General features: G+C 47.8%; 2 protein-coding genes across 3 annotated transcripts; one reads left to right on the forward strand and one right to left on the reverse strand.

Annotated features, from left to right (window-relative positions):
• Positions 1-13,930: 13,930 nt before the first annotated feature.
• Positions 13,931-14,845, forward strand: LOC100844408 (protein AUXIN-REGULATED GENE INVOLVED IN ORGAN SIZE). Its single transcript, XM_014901985.2, has one exon. The coding sequence runs from the start codon at positions 13,999-14,001 to the stop codon at positions 14,311-14,313; it is 315 nt and encodes a 104-aa protein (XP_014757471.1). The 5' UTR covers positions 13,931-13,998; the 3' UTR covers positions 14,314-14,845.
• Positions 14,846-16,841: 1,996 nt separating this feature from the next.
• LOC100844714 (ankyrin repeat protein SKIP35) lies at positions 16,842-21,275 on the reverse strand. 2 transcript variants are annotated; one of them, XM_010239485.3, is made up of 6 exons: positions 20,944-21,275; positions 20,685-20,800; positions 20,532-20,587; positions 19,828-20,438; positions 19,242-19,674; positions 16,842-18,040 (listed from the first exon to the last, which is right to left on the reverse strand). In XM_010239485.3, the coding sequence occupies exons 4-6, from the start codon at positions 20,418-20,420 to the stop codon at positions 17,246-17,248; spliced, it is 1,821 nt and encodes a 606-aa protein (XP_010237787.1). In that variant the 5' UTR covers positions 20,421-20,438; positions 20,532-20,587; positions 20,685-20,800; positions 20,944-21,275; the 3' UTR covers positions 16,842-17,245. The 2 variants fall into 2 exon arrangements, with proteins under 2 accessions (XP_010237787.1, XP_003577645.1); XM_003577597.4 differs by having other exon boundaries at positions 19,828-20,435; positions 20,944-21,274.
• Between the last annotated feature and the right edge of the window lie 1,287 nt (positions 21,276-22,562).

Raw genomic sequence — 22,562 nt, forward strand, 5'->3', positions numbered from 1 at the left:
TTCTTGGTATTTGCGAAACGCAGCCCAAACTCCGCTAGCTCCATTCTCCACTCGGCCACCCTTCCGGTGGCTTCACGGTTGGTGAGGGCCCTCTTCAAACAGAACCCCGACACCACCGTGATGCTGTGCGCCTGAAAGTAATGGCACAACTTTCTTGAAGCGAGCAGGATCCCAAGCAGAAGCTTCTGGACCTTCCGTCTCAGCCCCCGGGACTTGCTCTTCCCTCTCGGTGACGAGCACGGAGCTCCCCACCTGGTTCGTCGCTGCCAGGTACAGCAGCAACGGCTCGCCCGGCTTGGGGGTGACGAGGACCGGCGGCGACTTCAGGTACCTCTACAAGTCCTGTAACGCCGCTTCCGCCTCGGGAGTCCAATTGATTGGACCCTTCTTCTTCATCACCTTGAAGAAAGGCAGGGCTAGCTCACCCAGCCTTGAGATGAAACGCCCTAGCGCCGCCACGCACCCGTTGAGGCGTTGGACGTCTCTAACCTTGCGGGGTGCCTCCATCTTCTTGATCGCTTCGATCTTCTGTGGATTGGCTTCGATTCCCCTGTGAGAGACCAAGAAGCCCAGCAAGAGTCCCGAGTCCACAATGAACGTGCACTTCTCGGGGTTAAGCTTGAGCTTGATCCTGCGGAGGTTGTCAAACGTCTCCTGCAGGTCGCCGACGAGCGAGTCCCTATGTCGCGACTTGACGATGATATCGTCCATGTAGACCTCGATGTTCTGGCCTAGCTGGGGTCCCAGACACTCGCGCAGGGCATGCTGAAATGTCGAGCCCGCGTTCTTCAACCCGAAAGGCATGCATGTGTAACAGTAGCAGCCAACCGGGGTGATGGACGTTGTTTTCTCCTCATCTTTGATTGCCATCTTTATCTGATGGTAGTCGGACAAGGCGTCGGAGCACAAAGACTCACAACCCGCTGTAGAATCAACTATTTGATCGATACGGGGTCCAGGGAAGGGGTCCTTAGGACATGCACGGTTAATATCAGTAAAATCTACAACATGCACAATTAATTTCCAGATTTAGGGACTACAACAGGGTTTGCTAACCAAGTAGGGTACAACACTTCCTTGATCGCCCCGGCGTTCTTGAGCTTCTGCACTTCCTGCTGGATGAAGTCCTTGCTTCTTGTGCTTGCTGGCGAACCTTCTCCTTGACGGGCCGCGCGTCCGGCTGCACCGCCAGCCGATGCTCGATCACCTCCCTAGGGACTCGGGAAGATCTGACGGCTCCCAAGTGAACACGTCAAAGTTCTCCCGGAGGAAGGTGACGAGGGCGCTTTCCTATTTGTCGCCGAGGCTCGCACCGATAGAGACGTTGCGTGCCTCATTGCTGGCATGCAGGGGCACCTTCTTGACCTTGGTGCCCTCCTCCTTCAGCTTCATACCCTTGCTTACGCGCGGGTTGGAGCTGGAGCGGCCCCCGGCATCCTGCCCGGGTGCGGCTCACGCCTTCTTCTGTGTGGGTTGTTCACCCACAAGTGGATCCTTGCTCCCGGCAACGTCGTAGTCGTTGGGATCCGCCACTGCGGAGGTCTTCACGACCTTGCCCACGCACCAAGCAGCGTCCTTCAGGTCGCACTTGATGGAGAGAACGTCGTATGTTGACGGCATCTTCATCACGCCGTAGGCGCAATGCGTTGCCGCCATGAACTTGATCAGCGCTGGCCGACCAATGATCCCGTTGTACGGCAACGGAGTGTGAGCCACATCGTGCTGGGAATATGCCCTAGAGGCAATCATGTATGATGTAATTCCCAATGTATTCATAAATATTATTAAGTTGTCCTTGTTTGAACATCTGATATGTATCATTGAATATGTGATTTGATTGTGGAACTATGTATTCATGTTGTTCATACTAAATTGTCCTTAGTCATTGAGGTTGTGCTGGACACATAACCTAGACTAATGTGAAAGTTGGCTGATGACTCGGTTCCACTTGTCATGGGCATGGTGATGTCATTCCAGCTTACACGGACTCGGCTAAAGAGTTTAGCGAGTCGGACTGACCCATATTGAGATGCAACGAGTAGGTCGTCATTTGCATGTCTCAATCAATGTAATCCTTAGACCTGAGGTTATCGCACAATCCGAGTTGTGGATCACCAACTTAGGTTCTATCAAACGTTGTTCCGTAACAGAGCAGTTATAAAGGCAGAGTTCGGGTTGACTGAGAATCAAGCTGTGTGATGTGGATAACCAAGATGGGATTTTGCCCCTCCGACTGGAGAGATATTCTCTGGGCCCTCTCGAGTGATATGATTCGGGAAGCATGGCCATGCGTGACTTGGTTAACTGTTAACCGGGTCAATCGACTAAGAGTTAGTCGGATGAATCGTATATCACAGATCGAGAAGAGAGTTGAACTATTAAAGAGATGACGATTAATCGCGTATAGTTCGACAAGGTATATCGTGAGGCAAAAGGGACTAAGACGTATGTCACATTGGAAGGTACGTCGTCATGACTCGATGGTACTTGGGAGTCGGCACGTTCTGCTAGGAGCCGCTACCGATTGATCGATTGTGAGTCGGACTCCAATCGTGTCCAAGTCGCCATGAGTCTGCGGGGTCACACACTTAAGAGCGGGAGCAAGTATTTGGTCGGGTTGGACCCAAACTGGATTGGGCTGACAATGCGAGTTGGACTCGCAGGGTGGATGGGCCACAAGGCTTGGAGCCCACTTCCACTCGATATATAAGCAGGGGCGTGGGATGCCTAAGGGACATGGTTTTTCCACTCTCATGCGTTGAGAACCCTAGCCCGATTCAGTTCAACCGTCGCACCGGACCTAGCAATCCGCCGCCGGAGCTCCTCCTCGCACGTGTGGATACCGGCAGAGGTGCTGTACGTTCAGCACTTCGACGATCGCGGGATTGGATCGGCTGGATCGGATCGAGGGACTGCACTGCATCAAGGCGCCGCATCAATAATCCGCAACTGCGCGTCTAGTGGTAATCCTCGTGGCCTTCTACCTCGGCTAGATCTTGGGAGTTCGCGTAGGAAAAGTTTTTGTTTATCTCTACGCGCCCCTTCACATCGAAAATGATTTGCTCAGTCTGGAACGCTTCCCGGGAACCGAAGGTCACCGGGAGCGTGATTCGCCCCATGGGCTGCACCACTCCGGGATTGATCCCCCGGAACGGGTCAGTGGGATTCATCTGCTCCAGGGGGAGCTGAAGCTTTTCCACCAGCTTGGCGGACAGCAGGTTGAGGCTTGCCTCGCTGTCCACCAGTACCTTGGTCACCGTCACGTTGTTTATGATCGGTGACACTACGAGGGGGAGCACCCCTGAACCCAAGGGACGAATCGGATGATCGTCCGAGTTGAAGGTGATCGACACATGCGACCACCTCAACGGCTGCTGCGCCTCCATACTGGGGAGGAGGGTGCAGAACTCACGCGTGAACCGCTTCACGGCGGAGTGAGACGTGAGAGCATACGCTCCCCGTGGATGTAGGCGACGTCGCGAGGCTTCTGGAAGCCGGTCTCGTCGGCGTCGGCGTCGGCGTCGCTGTAGACATCCCCGTGCTGCTCAGCGCGAGGCTTGTCGCGTCCCCGGGGAGGCCGGTCCTTGCCGCCGCGAGCCTGACTGCGACCCCCCGCGAGTTCTCCTTTGTCGCCGTCGACTGCGCCCCGGCCTGCTCCGCCACGGGGGTTGTTCAGGCAATCCCGGGAGAGGTGCCCGATGTCCCCGCAGTTGAAGCAAGCCCCGGCAGCGTGGCGCTCCTCGTGGCGCCGCTCGCGCTTCTCCTTAATGGTCTGGAGAGTGCGGCAGTCCTGCATGTCGTGGGTGGCGTTGGTGTGGATGGGACAGCACGCGGCCGCTGCCGGCTTGCTGCCCGATGCTCCTGCCGACGCCGCCTTCTTGGCGGGCCTCTAGGGAGCCCCCGGCTCCGCGGCAAGCACTTGATTCCTGCCGCGTTTCCGGGAGCTCTTCTTCCTGGAGCCCTCTGGTGGGTTTGCCGCTGCTTTGGCGGCAAGCTCGGGCGCCAAGCGCCCTTCCTCGGCCATCGCGCCCTTGTGCACGAGAGCGTAGAGATCCCTTGTGGTCCAGATCCGGTGCATGTTGAGCTTCTCATACATCTTCGGGTCGCGGACGTTGATGGCGTACATGTTGATGATAACGGCCGCTTCCGCCTCAGGGATGGAGTAGGAGAGGTTGGAGAACCTGTTGGTGAAGTCCCGCAACATCTCCCCCGGTTTCTGGACGACCGTGTGCAGTTCCGCCATGGTTCCTGGGCGCTTGTAGCCTCCCTAGATCGCGTTCACGAACTGCTCGCACAGGTCAGCCCAGGAGGCTATGGACCCGGCGAGCAGGTTGAGCAACTAAGTCGTCGCTGATCCTTTGAGGACCATCGGAAACTATTGGCCCTGACCTTGTCGTCGGCGCCAATGGCGTGCATGCCCAACGTGTAGGTCAAGAGAAAATCCTTGGGTTCACGGTCCCGTCGTACGCCCCGAGAGTCGGCGCTCAGAAGGGCCACGTCACCCGGCGCAGCTCGCGAGTAAACGCGGCGCAGCCATCCCCGGCGCCCATGGGAGCATCCTCCTGCTCCTCTTGGCGCGGGCGGTCTGCCTCACGCTGGCACCGGCGCTCCAAGCGCTGGATAAGGTCTTCCTGCCGCCGAGCGTTCAGGACGCCTCGCGCGTCACCCCGTGTAACGGACAGTGACGAATCCGAGGACCCCACGGATCCTCGCCTCCTTGCCCTCCCAGCGGGGGAGGGTGTTCTCCGTGCCCCGAGACGCGGGGCGCGTCTCCGCGTCCCGGGTTCTGTCCTCGGCCCGAACCGGCCGGGGTGCCCTCGCCTTGCGGCTGCTGGGCAGCGAGTGCAAGGAGCGCGTCTAGCTCCGCCCTCCATGCTTCATGCGCCGGCGTGCCTTGCGGTGGCTCGTAGAGCACCATGACACGCGTGGCTATGATGGCTTCTTGGGCGGGAGGCTGCCGATTCACCGACCGGCTGCCCTTCGCCCTGTCACTCGGTGCCCTCGGGTGAGTGGGGCGAGACACCATCGGCGTTGCACGCGACGTGCGGTGCGGCGAAGCTGCCGCGGCACGTCTTCGGCCCGCGAGTGGACTCACTGGCCGGCGTGTGCGACATTATGGCTGCTCGCGCGGCTGGCTCCGGCGCTGGGAGCCGCAGGCCCCCTCGACCGATTGTCTACTGACGGCCGCGGAAGTGGAGGTGGCAGCTGCGACTGCTGCTGCTACCATGGTGGGGACTCCTGATCCCCTTGTGCTTGTGACGCACGTGCAGCGTCAGGGGACCGAGTGCGCATGGTGAGAGTGTCGCGCAAGTCGACCCGGGGCTCGTCTGCCTTCTTTGGCAGCATGGCGAGCTATTCGTTGAAGATGTCGTAGGCGAATAAGCCGGTGTTGACGAAGATGACGCCGGCGGTCACCCGAAGCTCTCTGCACGCCCCCCCTACCTGGCGCGCCAGATGTCGGAGCACGGTCTCCGGCGCCGGGGATGCCGAGCAACCCCTTTTTGGTTCGGTGGAGGGTGAAGTGATCGCTCCGGCGATCGCCGACGTGACGATAGACACGAAGTGTAGACACAAGACTTTTTACCCAGGTTCAGGCCACCCGGAGGTGTAATACCCTACGTCCTGCTTTGGAGTTGTATTTCTTAGTACGGTTGTTACAGGTTGCCGGGGAGTTCCCGGGCTTTGCTACCTGTCCCTCTAAGGGCTAGGCTACTTGGCGCGGGTTGCTGGGGTGCACCTTCCCGGCTAGCGCACTGGCTAGTTGTAGGGAGGCGTTCCTTCGGCTTCCCAGGACAGGGGTTCCCGGCAGCATCTCGTACTCGGCCCTTAGCTTTAGTTTCACTAAGGGTCGTCTCCTCGAGGCAGGCTTCCCGGGCTCGTCGCTTCCCGGGAGTCCTTCTTGATGGGGCTTCGTCACTGACGACCCATGCGTCCCGTATCAGTGGGATCCCGTGGGCCACTGGTACAACAGTCCTGGAGGAGGTGACCAACGGCTTCTTCTGCGGCATCGCCCGGGTGCCCCAGTCGCCGTCGACCCCCTCAGACGAAGGCCCGATCTCCTCGACGGAGGAGGAGGAGGGTCTCCCGCTCGTGGCTGCGCGGGGCCGTGTCGCTGCCGGATGCGGGGCTCGCCAGTGAGCTTGCCGCCGTCCATGTCCTTTTTCCCCTGCTCGTCCGACCACGCCCGCAAGGTGTTTGTGAAAATGTCAGGCGATTTTTTTTTTGATATGGGGGTTGTGACTGGGTCCATACTCCCCCCTATAATAATTAAAAAGTAGCCGGCGCCTCCCATACGAGCAAACGCCGAACGATTTATGGGGGGGCGAGTGGAGATGCTCTTAGGTTAGCTCTTATTGTCAGCTCACTCTGACGCTTTTGATATTAAAGCCTTCGGGGTGCTGCTTTGACTGTTATGTTTTACAAGAATATGACTTCCAGTCTTGTCGCATATGAAGTGTCGAAATATTGCATGTGTTTAGATATATTTTAGCATATAGATACGTTCATATTTAGACAAACTTGAGTCACTTAATATCAGACGGAGAGAGTACTTTTTACCGCAATTTGTCTCAACGTTTATCCTATTTTAAATCTCTACCACATTTTAACCATATTCACGCATGTGACAAGTTTTTTAGTCCGTACTAGAAATTTACGAACATAGCAGGTGTGCCCGCGCGTTGCTACGGGTCAATAAAATCACAAACTATTTATTTTTATTTTCTGTGTAGGCAACTCATGGCACTTTCGAGGTCGGCATGCGAGTGTGGTGGCGTCAGTTGTAAGATGGAGTAGGAAAAATCATGAAAAAAACTGGAGGAAAAGAAAATAACGGGCAGTGGCATATTGGTTGTAATTTTAACTGAAGAAAAAAAAATAACGAGAAGTGGCATATTGGTTGTAATTTTAACGAAGTTAATCTACGGCGAGTGTGACCGTACCATCACCACCAATTCCAATTTAATAGACAGTAATGGATAATTTTAAACCTATGTGGTCTCCATCCATTCCTCTACGTAAATAGTATCACGATTTTTGGAAAATCAAGCTTTGATATGCACGGTTGATGCTTACCTTAACACGATCGTTTCTAGCCATCCGATCACTTACGATGGACAGTCCAGATCGATCGGTGGTACACAGATCGAGTAATAGGAACGTGTCGGCCCACGACCGGCCAGCTAACTTTGCCAGAACCGAAAGGGAAAAATGAAATCGCAAGATCTACCGATGAGCGGAAAAATAAAAACCCGATTTGAGAATGTTCCCTGCAGGCGCTGTCTCTTTCTTTCTCCTGTTCTTTCTTCGCTGCACGCAAGCAGCATGACATTACACCTGGCCACGTGGCGGCCGCCGAAGGCTCAAAAGGAAACGCATCCGGATCTATACTGCCTTTATTTCATTCCGATTCAGGAGGTGAAGGTGCATTGAACCTCGGAGCTGGAGGTGCCTGAGCTAGCTATCATAGCCTAGCAGGCTACAAGGATTCATTTTCTTTCTTCTTTCTTCCAGTCACGTCGGGGCAAGTTGAGGTCAACTTGTATACAGGTCAGCATGGTCTACAAGATATGGCGGATGATTATTCGTAATATTGGTTTGCTGTAAAAAAATGAAACAAATAAGTCAAAATCAGAGACAGATTAGATGTCTCCTCCTGGACCAGCGGTAAAGCTTCTGAGTGCATCAGGCTAGAGATGGTCGCACCAGATATCTTCAACCATGTTGATTCTCGGCCTGCTCCCAGACTCTAGGTTGCATAGACATCTTCAGGATCTTTACTCTCTTTGGCTTATTTTTGTATCAGTTTGTAAGACCCGTGATTTTGTTTACTGGGATGATATTTGCAATTAAATGGTTTTGTACATCGCTTTGATTCAGAGGTTGGAGACTTTTTCCCTTTTCAAAATAAATAAATATCTCCAACAGTGTAAAAGTCTTCATTGAAACAAATCGATTGGCTGAAATCTAAGTTACCAAGTCACGCGGACCCAGCAAATCGCTCGAAACTCCCAAAACTCTCCCATGACGTAGATCGCGACCTACCCATCCCTCGTTCGGCAACTTTGTTTCGGTGATCGGCGTGGCGGCCTGGGACTCCGAGCTTCACACGGTGGTCAACCTGGCGTCCCTCTCCGCGACGAGTGGCAATTGGTGGCGCATCGTCGGCAACTGGTGGAGGCACCCTCTCGCATGGCATCTCTTCGCGGCACATCTTGTAGGCAGCACTCGTCCCTCGTCCATGCGGGTACCCCCACGACCACGGGCTGTGCTTCGGGGTGCGCTTCCGATGGTTTCTCCCTCGTCGGATCTGCCTAGTCGGCATCTTTCGCTGGCTTTGGGTCGTGATGATGGGGAGCAGCCGATGCAGGTCAGTATTGGGGGAAACATTTGGTCGATTAGTCCGACCATGATGACGGTGGCGTCCTTGGATGTCTCTTTGCTCTCCTGACACTACACGAAGTCCCAGATTTGGGAACAGTCAAATTGCCGGCAGAAGTGACATATGCCGGCAGATAGCCTGCTAGGAAGAGATTTTTGCTGGCAGATAAGGCCGCCCACTATATTGCTGACGGCAAATCTCTTCGACAATTACGCTTTTGTCGGCGGGTAGTCTGCCTTGGATACAGAACTTTTGCCAGCGGCTTCAATATTTGTCGGCAAGTACCCTATTCGAGAAGGGGTAGCAGAAGGAATTGCTGTAGGAGGAGGTAGAGGGGGCGGGTGAAGAAGGGGGAGGAGACAGTGTGCCAGCGCTATGGGGAGGTGGAGGAGGCTATGGGCTACGACGCCAGGAAGAGGGGAAATTTACACATATATACCTGCCAAGCAGATCTAGCGAGCTTGAGGCCAACTCGTCCTCGGGCGCGGTCGGCAGCGCAAACGAGGTCAAGGGGCCGGGGTCGTGGCCACCTCGGGATGACCTTCGGTAAGGGTGGCAAGAGAAGACAGAGGAGCTTCGGGTTGTCGTCAGGCTAGGCCTGGCTCCAAGGAGGACAGTGCTTAAGGGCGCACGGAGATGCTTCGGGTAGTGGCGAGGTCGCAGCGATGGTGCGGTTTGTGGCGGTGGCAGCGATGCCAAGGCATGCAGCAGAAACCCTAGGTAGGAGATGGGGAATCGAATGGGAAAGTGATGGGTTTGTGGGTGTTGTATAGATACGATGAGATAGGCTAGTATCGGTCCCACGTGTCATCGTTTTTTTTTCGACAGATAAACTGCCTCGTGTAGGTTGTGCCTGCAGTTTGCCTGCCCTTAAAACTAGTAAGCTTTCCTGGCAGTTAGTTTGCCTGCCTTTCTTTACTTTTCCTGGCAGTTTGGGTGCCTCTCAATATATTTCCTGGCAGTTAAATTGCCTCCGTAAGTCGACTTTGCTGGCAGTTTTGGGCCACCAAATCTGGGATCTCATGTAGTGTGAGGCGTCATCGAGGTACTTCCAAACCACTCCCGTTCTAGGGTTCCGAGTAAAAACCTAAAGTCCTCGGAATGCGCGCGGCAGCGCCGTTTGTGTCGCTCTCCCATTGGGGGCGTCGTTGGGGGAACTCTAGATCTGCGAGTGTTGTGGTCCAGTGCAGTGGTAGACTACTGGGCACGTTCTGTTCGGTGGCTCTGGCTTGCGACGTCGATGTCAAGTCTTGCAGTGTCAATGATTCGATCTCTGTCCTGAAGATGGGTTGCTAAGAGACGGTGGCGGTTGATTCTAGAGCGTGAGCATATACACGTACTAAGGATTTGCCTCCGCCGGATTTGGATGTTAGACAGTGGTGTGCGGTCAGGGCATGCGACCACCTCTTTCATTAGGCTTGTAGATATAACTAGGTGGCTTTAGTTTGGCCGATCGATGTATTCGTCCTGTCAAACTTAAACTTGTTAAATCAATAAAATATTTTTTAGAGAAAAAATAATAAAACATGGTTGTGTGCATCGGTCTGATGCACATGCTCGATGTTTCAACCTCGTTTCCCGAAAAAAACTTGCATATATTCTTTTTTCACCCATTAGAAAAAGTAATATTCGTTCGAAACTTTTGGTTTGTATTCTTGGCCGATCCTAACTAACTAATCGATTTGTGGGGCCTGAGCGGCCGAGCACCTGGCTCGTGGCCATGGACGGCTGAGTCTTACATGATTTCTGCATTTTTCATATTTGTATCTTTGATTGTTTACTCGTACAGCAATATTGATACTCCTTCGTCACGTATTAAGTGACATAATATTAAATTTATCTAAACGTTTTTTGATTATATGATTATAGATACATGCACAGGGGCAAAGTTTGCCGGGATAACCAACATTGCATCGTTGTCATTTTTACGAACAAATAGTTGCCTTCACTGAGGAATTTGCATCAAATCACTGGTTTCAAGTGACACAAGTGTTAAAACGCTAGCTCCACTCCTATACATGCATATTTGAACAAATTTGAGTCGCTTAGTATGAAATGCAAGAAGTATAATGTACCAATCAATCAAATACATGGAGTATATTTTAACGCGTATGCAACTTGAGCCCGGCCTTGCCACTGTGCTGCTGTTCTGCTCCTCCTACGAAGCACAACCTCACGTGGCCAATTGTCGAGCTAGTTGCGATCGATCGCATACATGCATGACTCAGGGCTGCATGGGCGTCCAAGATTTAATTAGTTAACTCGAATTTCTCCATACGACGAACGATCTTTCTGACAATGACAAGTCGTCAGCTTCTTCGAATTAATGCAACTGCAACTCTGGAATTAAAACACAGGCTTTGCTGAATGCACGCAGTAAAGGACAACGCACACGGTGTTGACCAGAGTACTCGGAAAACCAACCATGGACAAAGCCAAGCCGATCAAAACCTGCTGAGCTTATTCATTATTTGTGAATCTTTTTTTTTACTTCTATTAAATTGTTAAAAAAGTTCTTTTGAGTTTCAGTTTGTAGCATACTCCCCCAGTTTTTGTACCTGTACATATAAATTTTTTTATGACCAAATAATCTAATGGGACAAATGTTACTTAACTTTTCTTCCATGCATATTTTTATGCAATTAATTGAACCACTCATTCAATTTTTCTCTGATCTTTTACTCAACTTCATCTCCCTTCACCCAATGGGATGCTAGCACACTAGCACTTCAACTTTTTGGCTAGGAATTTATTTTAGAAATATTGACTACGCTTTAGAAATTTAAATATACAAATATTTTAAGAAAATTTTCAAAAACTATATATAGAACTAAAAAGAAATGGAAGGAGTAACGCCAATGTCATCTCAAGTCGTGCAAAACCGGTGGCTAAGAGTTTATAACCAGCATTTCCTCAGTTTGATGAATTATAAAGACAAGTGAGCTTTAGCAGGCATTTTGATGTTGAAGAGGTATCTTTCGAAGGAATTTTTGGAAAACAGAAGAGAGGCGTGCTGTCTACATTCGTACCCCCCGCCCCCACCCCCCACCCCCCACCCCCCGATGGTATATTCATAGGAGTTGACGAGGTAACATAGAAGTAACACTTGCACTTGCACCAAAGGCTGAACAGATTGAGGTATACGCCAAAAAGGCAGCCAGGGGGGAGGACTGGACAGATTGGGTATGTATGCGCCAAAAGGCAGCCAGGGGAGAGGAACCCTTGAACGGCAAGACCGGCCTGTCTCACAACTTTCTGTACGTCAAGTGCTTGGAATAAATATTTCTACCGCACTAGTCTAGGAGAGACCAAGACGTGTGACCAAGTGCAAATAAAAGGAAGCTAGCTTATGTGACATTTGGTAGCATACATGAACAGCTATTTATATATTACTTACTGCAGTGGTTTTAAAAGAATTAGGCCTGATGAATAAGAAAAATGGAGGTAGCAAAGTCATGCCATGCATCTTCCATCGCATAGAAGATAGAGCTAGAAAAAAAAATATAAACTGTAAAACAATGGATTTCATGATCCAAGGAAAATTTCGATGATATCAGACTTAGTGGAGGATGTTTTTTGCCCTTTAGAATTGAGTGCAAAGACTTATAATCTTGAAAAGCAAACAACCATTATAGGTAAATTTTGTAAGAACTACAATTATTATGTAATTTTTTAATAAAAATATATATTACACCAGAGCTAATTATAGGTTGTAAATTCATCCAAGAATAATGCAGGCTATCTCGTGGATATGTACCACTAGTCTAAAATTTACCATTAAATACTGACTCCTTCAAATCCTAATACTCCCCTCCGTCCAACAAAGGATGTCTCAAGTTTGTCAAAATTTGGATGTATCTAGACATGACTTAGTGTATAGATGCATTCAAATTTAGTCAACGTTGAGACATCCTTCGTTGGACGGAGAGACTATATAACTAAGGTCACAAAAGTTCCAATTCATGTGGAGAGCAAAGGTTCTCAGTCCTCTTTGCGCCTTTTCACCACAACCTGTTAAGAAAACATTATCCATCTCGATGGATGTATATAAATTCTTCTATAGTACAAAGTTATAAATCCTTCTAGAACATAAAGGCAGTTCAAATGCAATTGCCACCAACATGCTACACAAAATCCTGACACACACCAAAATATCCCACAGCTTTTTCTCGCCTTTTTAATTATCGACTTGATAGAAACACCATAAAAATTATTTAACCTATTCCACCAACAACATTAATCACCTGCTTCCGATCAGACTCAATAACCATACCAACGACAGAAAAAAAAATACCCCATAAAAATAAACTTTTTTGACCGATCACCGGTAATTTAACTTTTAACCCCCGACAACCAAACCCATATAGATGCCACATCAACTGGCCTACCTCTCTACCAACAAGCAACAAATTCACATTAGCACAAAAGGCTCTATGCTCCACTACTAAACAAACAAGTGCTAATTGCAATTAGGGAAGTAAACCCAATCATCAGGGCAGCCTGACTTGAGGCAGCCAGTGCCAAAAAGGAGGGGAAAGAAAGCTTATGACCCACCCAACCCCACTTCCCTTCGCATCATGCATGCAATGCACATAGCATAAGCTTCCTTGGTTGCCCCTCAACAAGTTGGTCCTTTGATGCAATGTATCCGGCCCTCTTCCCCTTCCGAGCTCCCCCCGAGATTTCAAACGCACTCATAAAATTGACTGCCCTTTCTCTCTCTGTCTTGCTTCCTCCGTCGTCATGCTGCTACTGCTACTACCCCTCTCTATCCATCCACAGCGGCTTGGGCAGAAAGAGATACTACCACACGAGTCATCGCGAGGGGCGGTATCGACTTCGCCATCAGAGGATCCGCCTTTGCCGATCTCTTCCTTCCTTTCTTTCTTTTCCTGCGCCCGCGCAGGCGCAGCACTAATTCGCGTCTGAACCTGGTGCTTCTGGTGGCGGAACCCAATCCAAGAGAATATCTTTCTGGGTTGCTGTTTCCCCATTTGTGATTTTAGTATCCATCTTTCTCGGTTGGAAGTACTGATGTGGAGGAGCTAGAGAGGGGTTCGGTTTCTTGGGGGAGGAGGATTTCGTTTCAGGTGGATGCGTGGTACGGACTTGGCCAAAATGCAAGCTTCAGGATCGAAGGTAACATTTCTTTGATGTGTGATTGTTCCCAGTCTTGCCTTATTTTGCTTGATTCCTTGCCCTTTCTTTTGGTTGGATTCATCAGTTTCTTGGTACCTCTCGATGCAGAGGCCGGGGCATAACCCCTTTTCGGAAAAGAAAAGAAAAATAACAGTTTCTTGGTTCATCTCGTTAGTAGTCGATCGTTTGATTTTGTACAAATTTGTGTGTAGAAGTATATGACATTTCACCCAGTATGTCTTGGAATTTATGGTGGCATAAACATGATTGTCTTATGCTTTAATAATTTTCTTCTTTCCACAGATTTCGTCACTTGCGGTGCAGTTCTTTCAGAGCAGATGAGGGGAAGTTCAGTCACAGAGACTTCAGATCTGATAAAAATCCTTCAGACACCACAACAGTTCTAATCCATCTCAGTTCCTTGGACACCCAGTGTTACTGATCTGCACTCACCAATCAACAGACGCAAATTTAGTGCAATGGAAAGAGGAGGAGGTACCAGGCAGAGGAGGAACCCTGTTTTGGTCAGGCCAAATGCTGCAAAGAGGCATCTGCACCAGCATCAGGCAAATGTTGCTGACAAGAAGGTTCCCGCGCCGAACTACTTCGGCGTCGAAGCATTCCTCGTGCTTGCTTGCCTCACCGTTTCACTGCTCATACTTCCATTGGTGCTGCCTCCACTGCCCCCACCGCCGTCGTTGCTGCTGCTCTTGCCGGTCTGCCTGCTCATCCTGCTGATGGTGCTGGCCTTCATGCCGACAGATGTGCGGAGCATGGCTACCTCTTACTTGTAAATAGGCTTCCTTGCGTGGTTTTTTGTTTCTGATTGTGTGTTGGCATAAGATGAGTGCAATGTGGAGCATCTTTGCTCAAAACAATCATATTTTGATGATGGGGGGTTTAGTAACTTTACAAGGTACTGGATGGAGTTTGGGGATTTTGGTGCATTGCTTTTACAAAACGTGTGCAGGCTTTCTGTCATGGTGAGGAGATTATCTGCCCTGGTCATATTAGATGTGCATCCACCTCATTAAACATTCTTGTGAGTTCTTGGCAAGTAACTGCACTCTTTGGTTGGCCAGCAAATTGCACAACATTGTTTTAAATTGATTTGTTAATGCTTCCCAAATCATATTTGTATTATAACTTGTCTTCATTCAGCAGGGCAGTCTACTCAAGGTTTGAAAAATGTTTTGGATTCTCAGCTGTTAATAATGTTTGGATGCACTGAGCATACTTAGAAATTTGCATTATGCTTCACCAAGTTAGTTTTCAGACAATCAGATATTTAATGTGTAAATCTTGAAGCAGTTTAATTTTCGGTGACACCATAATTGTAGGCTACTCAGTTTGTCCTCCAACATGCTTCCGTAGAATTGTTCTCTACCTTATTAGTTTCTGTCACTGTAATACTGCCACGCTCTGTCAAAGATAATGCAATGTTGAGTGTTGGCTCATTGCATGGAGGAGCATAATCTAGGCTAAGGAAGCATGGAGAAGCACTTCCGATCCAAGAACGTGTCAGAGATAACTGGTCATTTCAAGCAACTTAAGTTGGGTTCATTCTAAGCAAATTAACATGGGGCTTAGCAGGGTGGTACGGTTCAAAATTCTACCAGTGGCATGAACCAGATTTGTCGGTGAGGTTGCCGTGGGCACCGTAGCTCCTCAAGAGAGTATGCCACTGTTGGTGTAGGCAAGACTTTGATATTTCGAGCTATTTTCTGTTGTTTTGAACTCTGGTAACTTATGACTATTTGGAAATGAATGGAAACGTGACCTGGTTCGAACCAGCAATCCGTTTCTGGCCAAGGTCTAGCTGGGAGAAAATTTGCAATTGTCAGCAGTTTGAAATGGTGTCCTGGCAAACAGTATTGTAGCACCTTAATTGTTATTATTTTGTTTGAGACAATGATGATCTGTAAAGCTTTTCTACTATATTTAAGATGAGTTAACTAAAAATTTATCTAGACACACATGACACATGAATGGAAGGATATAGTAGCCTTACAGGTGAAATTCGAACACAATTTCAGCAGAGCCGCCTGGATATTGAACTTCAGATCTCTTATAATACTTCGACAGTCAATTTACACCAAGTTATTTTAAGGTTCCGAAAACCGTATAGGCGTTGTATCTATGCCAACTTGGAAGAATCTATTAACTTGTCAAGTGAAATGAAAAAGAAAAGAAGAAAAATTGAACCAAGCACTTGTTTTGTTTTATAACTAGAACAGAATTTGAGCGAAACTTGATTTTCCCCATGCTTAGAAAAGTTGAAGGTTTTGTGCCCGCCCAAGTACAACAACTAATGGACCAAAGTCTTACTTACTGCCAGTATTATTGGGCCTGATGGACCGAGGTACATCACAATGTGTATTCAGGCCCAATTAAATTTCTTAGAGCAATTTGCCAAATCGCACAACAGAAGCACCTACCCCTAAAAAAAACAGAAGTTCCTATAGCATAGGCCCTAAAGGTAGCAGCATTTTCCATTTTCAAAAAGGATTTTGAGAAATGTTGTTTTGTATGAGAAATGACGTCTGGAAAATGGAAAAGCCTTGCAGAATTGCGGCTATGACAGTCACCTACGGCTTGTGAACACGCCTTTAGAAGCTAGTCCTATATACAAAAGCTGAAGGTTCATTTTCTGGTATTTCCTGAATGAACTGGAGAGCTCGATCCTGTGATAGAAAGTAAGATCTGAAGATTCATTTTCTCTCTCACCCGTCAAAATGCGAAATCATCACCTGCCCAGAATTCGCAAGCAAAAACAAGGAATCTTTGAAGAACGACGACAACGACGCCCATAATTTTATTCTCCTACTTCTAACCTTGGCTAGCTTTACTCTACTCTCTTTTCAACTCTACCGGAGGATATTCCTTCCAGGCAACATTCATCATAGACACGCTAAAATAAGCTCGCATTATTAGTTTCCCTACACGGCATTTTTCTTTCGTATCAGCCTAATAATGCATGAGAATACAACAAGTTGGACTTTGCAAACCAATTTCTAAATTATCTCTTCCATGAGTGTTCCTCTGCACTGTTTCAGTTGGCACTTGCAAATGCAATTACGGCCCCAGACAGGACATCTGAGGGATATTAATTTATGCCCAGCCGATCGAGGGTCCCCATCAAAATGCATCCAAGGCTTTTTTTTGTTTTTGTCCAGGGTTCCTCGTGTAAACTTGTTGGCTGCCAGACATCCAAATTAATGGAGTTCTGCGGCATGTTTCAGCCTCCGTAAATTTTGTTTCAGATAGTATTAATTAAAGATCATGGAGTATTGCTGAGGGTTAGGTAGCCAGAGATCACAACTGACATAGAGATTGGCAGAGCCAATGACAGGAGCCATCTTTCATTTAGTTTCATGTCTGCGAAGCCAAGATTACAGATGACTATCCCATGATGTATGGTTACAGGAAAACTTTCTCAGAGTTTATACCATTTTCTGCAAGGTTTTAAGACCGCAATAAATACTCAGCCTCGCACAAGAAGGCACACAAACGCTTTGTCCCAAAATTATATACTCTCCGAAGAGCGAGCGCCTCCAGGAGAGTCAGGGACGAGCTCTCAGGGTGCTACCATCCCGGATGTCGGCAAGCAGGAACATGGCGACGGCACTGGGGATAAGATGAAGATGGTGGGTGCAATGCTCTTGTTACTTTCTTGCGGCAACCGATGCCGATGCTGATGCAAATGTGATGAGTCAAAGCTGATCTTCAAGTCTGAACCAAGAAACGTGGTAGGTGGTGCTCCAAGATGGCCAAGAGCTCTCTGCCTTGGCTACCCCTGTCCAGTTGTCTGCCCTCCAACCTGCCTGCAGCCTCAACAAGCTGACCTCTTAGTCTCTGCGGCAACAGCCGCCCACCTGACTCCAAACATTCCCTGTACAGTGGCAGGTAGGCCATGGCAATCACCAGCTGAATAGGGAGCTTCCTCAGGAGCACTGGTGACTCGCCCCTTTGCATTATCCTTGTAATGTTAACAAAATGCTCTTGCGCAGATGCAAACCCCTCGGAGAATGCTGCCTCTGACCATTGCTCAAGCATGAAAGACCTAAGCTTTGCATCCACAGCCTCATCAGCGGATCTTGCTATGCTGTCTGCCACAGCGTATGTGGCAGCTGGGTCATTGAGGAAGTTCGAGCGGAGAAGAAAATCCACACCCTGCAGGGAACCTGTGCTCCTCTCACCAGCAGCCTTGAGAATCTCGATACTGAGGGGGGCAAGAACAAGTTGTGGGACTAGAGGCAGGAGATAGGCAGCAACTGCAACCTGGCTACTGGAGGTGGCAGCAGTAAGGGCTAGGCAAAGCTCCATGTCCCGACATCCACGGTTGACGAACCATTCAACAACTTCAAGGCATCCACGTTCAGCTGCCCGCATTAAAGGCCCAAGGAAGGCAACAGAATTACCTTCCTCAACTAAACATCCCATGGTTTCGAGTTTCCCATAGTGGGCAGCGAAGCCAAGGGCCAGATCCACATCAATGTCCAAGCTGTTCCTTTGAGCAATCTGAACAAAGTGAAAACATTCAATATCTTAAATGCTGCCAACTTTTGATGATATTGCACCAAGAGAAAAAAAAGAGAAGGAACTTGTCATATGTGAGAAAGCATAAGATAAGAGGAAAGAAATTCTACAGAAAAACATGCATAGATTCTAAATCATGATATCCAAAATCAAATTATATATAATATAAATTTTTAGAGGAAGAGTTAATGCTTAATATATTAAAGAGGGAAGGAAGCAAAGAATCTAAATATCTAACTGATATCCACAAGCAGCGCTAAATCAATATTGTCAACTGCCATATTCGAGCAATAGCCTAACATGATAAAATTTACTCTCCACTCCAAAAAATACAACAAAATTTTGGGTGAGGATAAATGAGATAGAATAAAGGGAAAGACAAGAGGAAATGACCATCCTATCATTGTCATAAATACCTTGGAAATGGGAACAGATAGTTAAGCGTCACTTGTAAATGAAGGGAGACAAGAGATGATCAATAAGGGGAAACAACAATAAATTCAGATTCATGCCTTATACTGTGCAAAGAGACAAGGAAAACCATATGCCTTAGAAAAGAAACTGAGGGAGTATTGTAAGACTATGTTTTCTCATGGCTTATACACAGAGCATCTATGTTGGTATCTGAATCTGGCCTGAATGGTGATGCAGTATAAAATGAATTACAAGATTAATCCATGTCTCCATTTGAGTGAACTACCTAAATATAGTATCATGATTAATTTGTTTGATACCATATCATCAAACCATACTGTCAAGGTCAATTCAGGAATGTCTTCCATCATGACTCTAATATATTATATACACTGTAAAAATATAGCATGCGATTGATTATTTTGTCTATCATGTGGATAGATCAGTCATTGAGATGACTTCAATAATTATTTCAGATATTTGTCTTTAATTTCTTCAAAGTCGCTGCCTCAACTTACTAGGACTTAAACATCATGGTTCTCTGAGGTAAGCACGAGGCATTGCAGCTGAATTGTCATAACGGACACCACATTTACTAGGTCTCAGTACATATTTGGATGACAGCAGTCATCAGCAAGCACCAAGCAGTCTAATAAGTAATAACTGCTTCATGAGAAGAAGCAATTAAGAACCATTTAATCATGGTACGTCTACATTGCCTGCTCATGGAGTCATTAACCTGAATTGTATGACTATGCTTTATTATTACCTGAAGTAAGATGCGGACAAGTTCAGTGCTTCCATAGCGTGCAGCTTCAAGAAAGCATTGGTTCACATTGTCGGCACCACCCTCTACCAACAACTCTAAAAGCCCTTGTATTGCAGATGCCGAGATCCCTGATGCCCATCCTTGGTCAAAGGTGCTTGAGAATAGTGTAAGAGGAAAGCATGCAGCATCAAAAGCCTCAGTGAAATCTTTTCCAGTCAGGTCATTATCAGCGAGATCCAAGAACGTCTTGAAAGCAGATAGCTGAAGTTGAACCTCAATGATTGTGCCATGGTTTCCTCTGCCCTTACTCTCCCGCACACGTGAATGTAATCCAATGCACTTCAGAGCCCATTCTGTGAACTTATGTACCTTGGCACTTGCTTCTGCCTTCAATACCTCATCACCATGGGATTCTTGAAGCCGTTCATGCAACCTAAAAGTTGATCATAGTTGTCACAATAGTACCATTTTGCATGTAAGCTGTAAAGCTCAACTGAAATTATTGGATTTGATACGACTACTGCAAATACAAAGCACGTAATTCATGTGAGTATGCAACGGACAAAACCATTTCGGACGGACTTACTTTTGACCCATGAAGCTCACAGCATCTGCAAGGCTAGTCGTCCGACCCCTGCATGCCGACACACAAGATGCAAGGAACGACGTCCGCAATGCAGCACGTGTGAAATCATTTGCACCCTCTGACACAATCCTCCTGATCAACGCCACAACTGCATGCAGCTCTTCCTTATCGCTCAAGAACCAAATAGCATCAACCGCCACACAGAGCACATCGTTGAGTCCCTGTGCATCAGCCTTCCCTACCAGCCCATCAGCGCTCTCCCAATCATGAGAGCTCACTGCACGCTGGAACGACCGGCTCAGCTCAACCCGATCATGCCTAGATAGCTTCCTGTCCTGCTGCCTACCACACTCTCTCTCTCCAATCCCAAACTCCAAATCCAGTTCATCCCCAAAGTCGGTGCTCACCGATTTCGGCTTCTTGGCCACACAGCCCTTTGAGCTCTTGGAATCCTTGGTGGGCAGAGTGCTCTCCTTGGAGCTGCCATTGTTGGCATCCACTAAGCCACTCTCAGCAACGCTGGGCTCATCCATGTCAATATCGGAGGAAGCCAGTGGCTCCTCCAGCCTGAGGTTCTTGCTCTCCACCTCCATGTCCTTGGATCCGATCTACTTTCAATCAAGGAAGCAGCACCTATTAGGCTTGCAATCGAAGCTCGCAATAAAAGGGAATAATTCATTAGAATTCTGATTCGGACTAGTCACCTCCAAATTCATCTTGCCCTCCACATCCATCTCCCACCTAATGCCTTCGATCCAACCTGCGAAACAGAAACATACAGGAATTCACACCGACGAAACAAGGAAAGACAAAATAGCTGAGGCCAACAGAAGAGAACGGAACGAATCCGAACTCACTTGGGGGAAACGCAGAGATGATGACTCAGCACTGGGCGGCAGAATCTGAATGGACGAATCCTCCCTCCAACCACAAATCAAGAGCCAACAACCAAAACAAAATCCAACACAGCCACCTGCAAAAGGAACGAATCGGAATCAGACGAACAAAACAGACCCCCAAGCACCGGATCCTCGACGGGCAGCAAAAACACTCACAAGACAAACAAAACAAAACAAAACAAATCAAAGAAAAACATGAAACGAGGCTGGTTCGTACCGAAGATCGATAACCGGAGAGATCTTTATTCCTTTTTTTTTGGTTCTCAGTTCTCAATATCTAGGGGAATCAATCAATCAGATTAGGGGAAAGAGGAGTGGTGGAGGGATAATAATAGTAGGGCAGGATTGAATTGCTGATTCGGGGGAGGAGGAGGAGCCACTCTGCCCTCGCCCGCGGCCCTGCGGCTCCGGAGCCCTCTCCTCCTTTGAGAGAGAGGCGGAAGGGGGAAGAAGAAATGCGCTCTGGCCTTGCCTCCCGTCTCCTTCCTCACGCACACACCACCACTAGCGCCCTCTCCCTCTCCCTCTCACTCTCAGCTTTTTTGGGGGTGTTGGATTCGCCTGCGCTGCATTTATTTTTTCTGCGACTTAAACTTTTTTTAAAACCTACTGAAAAAGTGGAGTGGAGGCACTTTCTGGATTATTGAAAGGTGGTTTAATTAGAGGGGAACAAAGCTAGTAGTTCAGCACATATTAATGTTATGCAAGGGGGGGGGGGCAATTTTGCTGTTTTGCCCTTCTTCCTTTCATTTGTTGCACCTACTGGCTACTAGGAACTCAATACACACAAGTTCCCATAGATTTTTAGCTTATTATTATATCCAATTATATGTGGAAATGCCTGAATGTCATTGAAAGTTGTGTAAATTTACGAAATAATTCATGAACTCGGTCCTCCGTCAAACTTTCATCCAATAGTTCATGAACTCAATCGAAACCTTGCAAATTCGGCCTTAATCACACATGTTTCACTTGACAAGATAATAGATATAATTTTAGGGAATGCCACTGTTTTCTCTTTCTTATGTATTCAAAGTGGGTCTCTTCCATTCGATTCATTAGCTTTGGGTAAATAAAAAGCCACAAAAATGCTCACTTCTACAAGAATTAAAGGCTCTGAGTAGAATATATTAGCAGAGTTACCTGTGCAAACAATGTTAGGCCGATATGTAGAGAGGCCTCTAAAAAATAGTCGTTATGCATGAAAGCACCAATCTTGGACATTGGGACTTTGTAGTCGAATGCTCTACTATTTAGATCAATGGCTATTTCACCTATATCCACAAACACATCTCAAAATCTCTAAAACCAAAATTTTGGGGTTCTGTCAATTCAAAAACTACTGAAAGGACATACATCATGTCGGAGGCTCCACTATCAAACTAAGAGGTTCCACAATCTCAAACACCTCAACAAATGGCTGCTCATAAACCACATTCTAGCACACTAGTATCAAACTCCGGACATTCCAAGATTTCAAAAAACTTTCTCCAGAACATAAGCTCAGAACTCCTTAGATTGATCTTGAATGCTCCAACATTATTCCCAGAACTTGCAAGATTCTCCCAAAGAAGTCGATGAGCAACTCGTAGCTCGGAGTTCCGTGACTCTTCATCCATAAGCGACTCTAGGATACTGTAGCATCAAACTTGGAATTGTGAGATTCCATGAAAACATGGGAATGAAGTATTTAAAGTCCTCCTTCTGTTTAGACACTTGGTCCTAGTTGAGTACTGGGAAAAGCTTTTCACCAGCTTCCTGACATAAGCCCTCTTAATGTATGTATGAAAAACCAACTTAATAACTTTATATTTTAATATCCCTAATTTTGCACCA

Source organism: Brachypodium distachyon, chromosome 4 (assembly GCF_000005505.3).
Source record: "Brachypodium distachyon strain Bd21 chromosome 4, Brachypodium_distachyon_v3.0, whole genome shotgun sequence".
NCBI lineage: Eukaryota > Viridiplantae > Streptophyta > Magnoliopsida > Poales > Poaceae > Brachypodium > Brachypodium distachyon.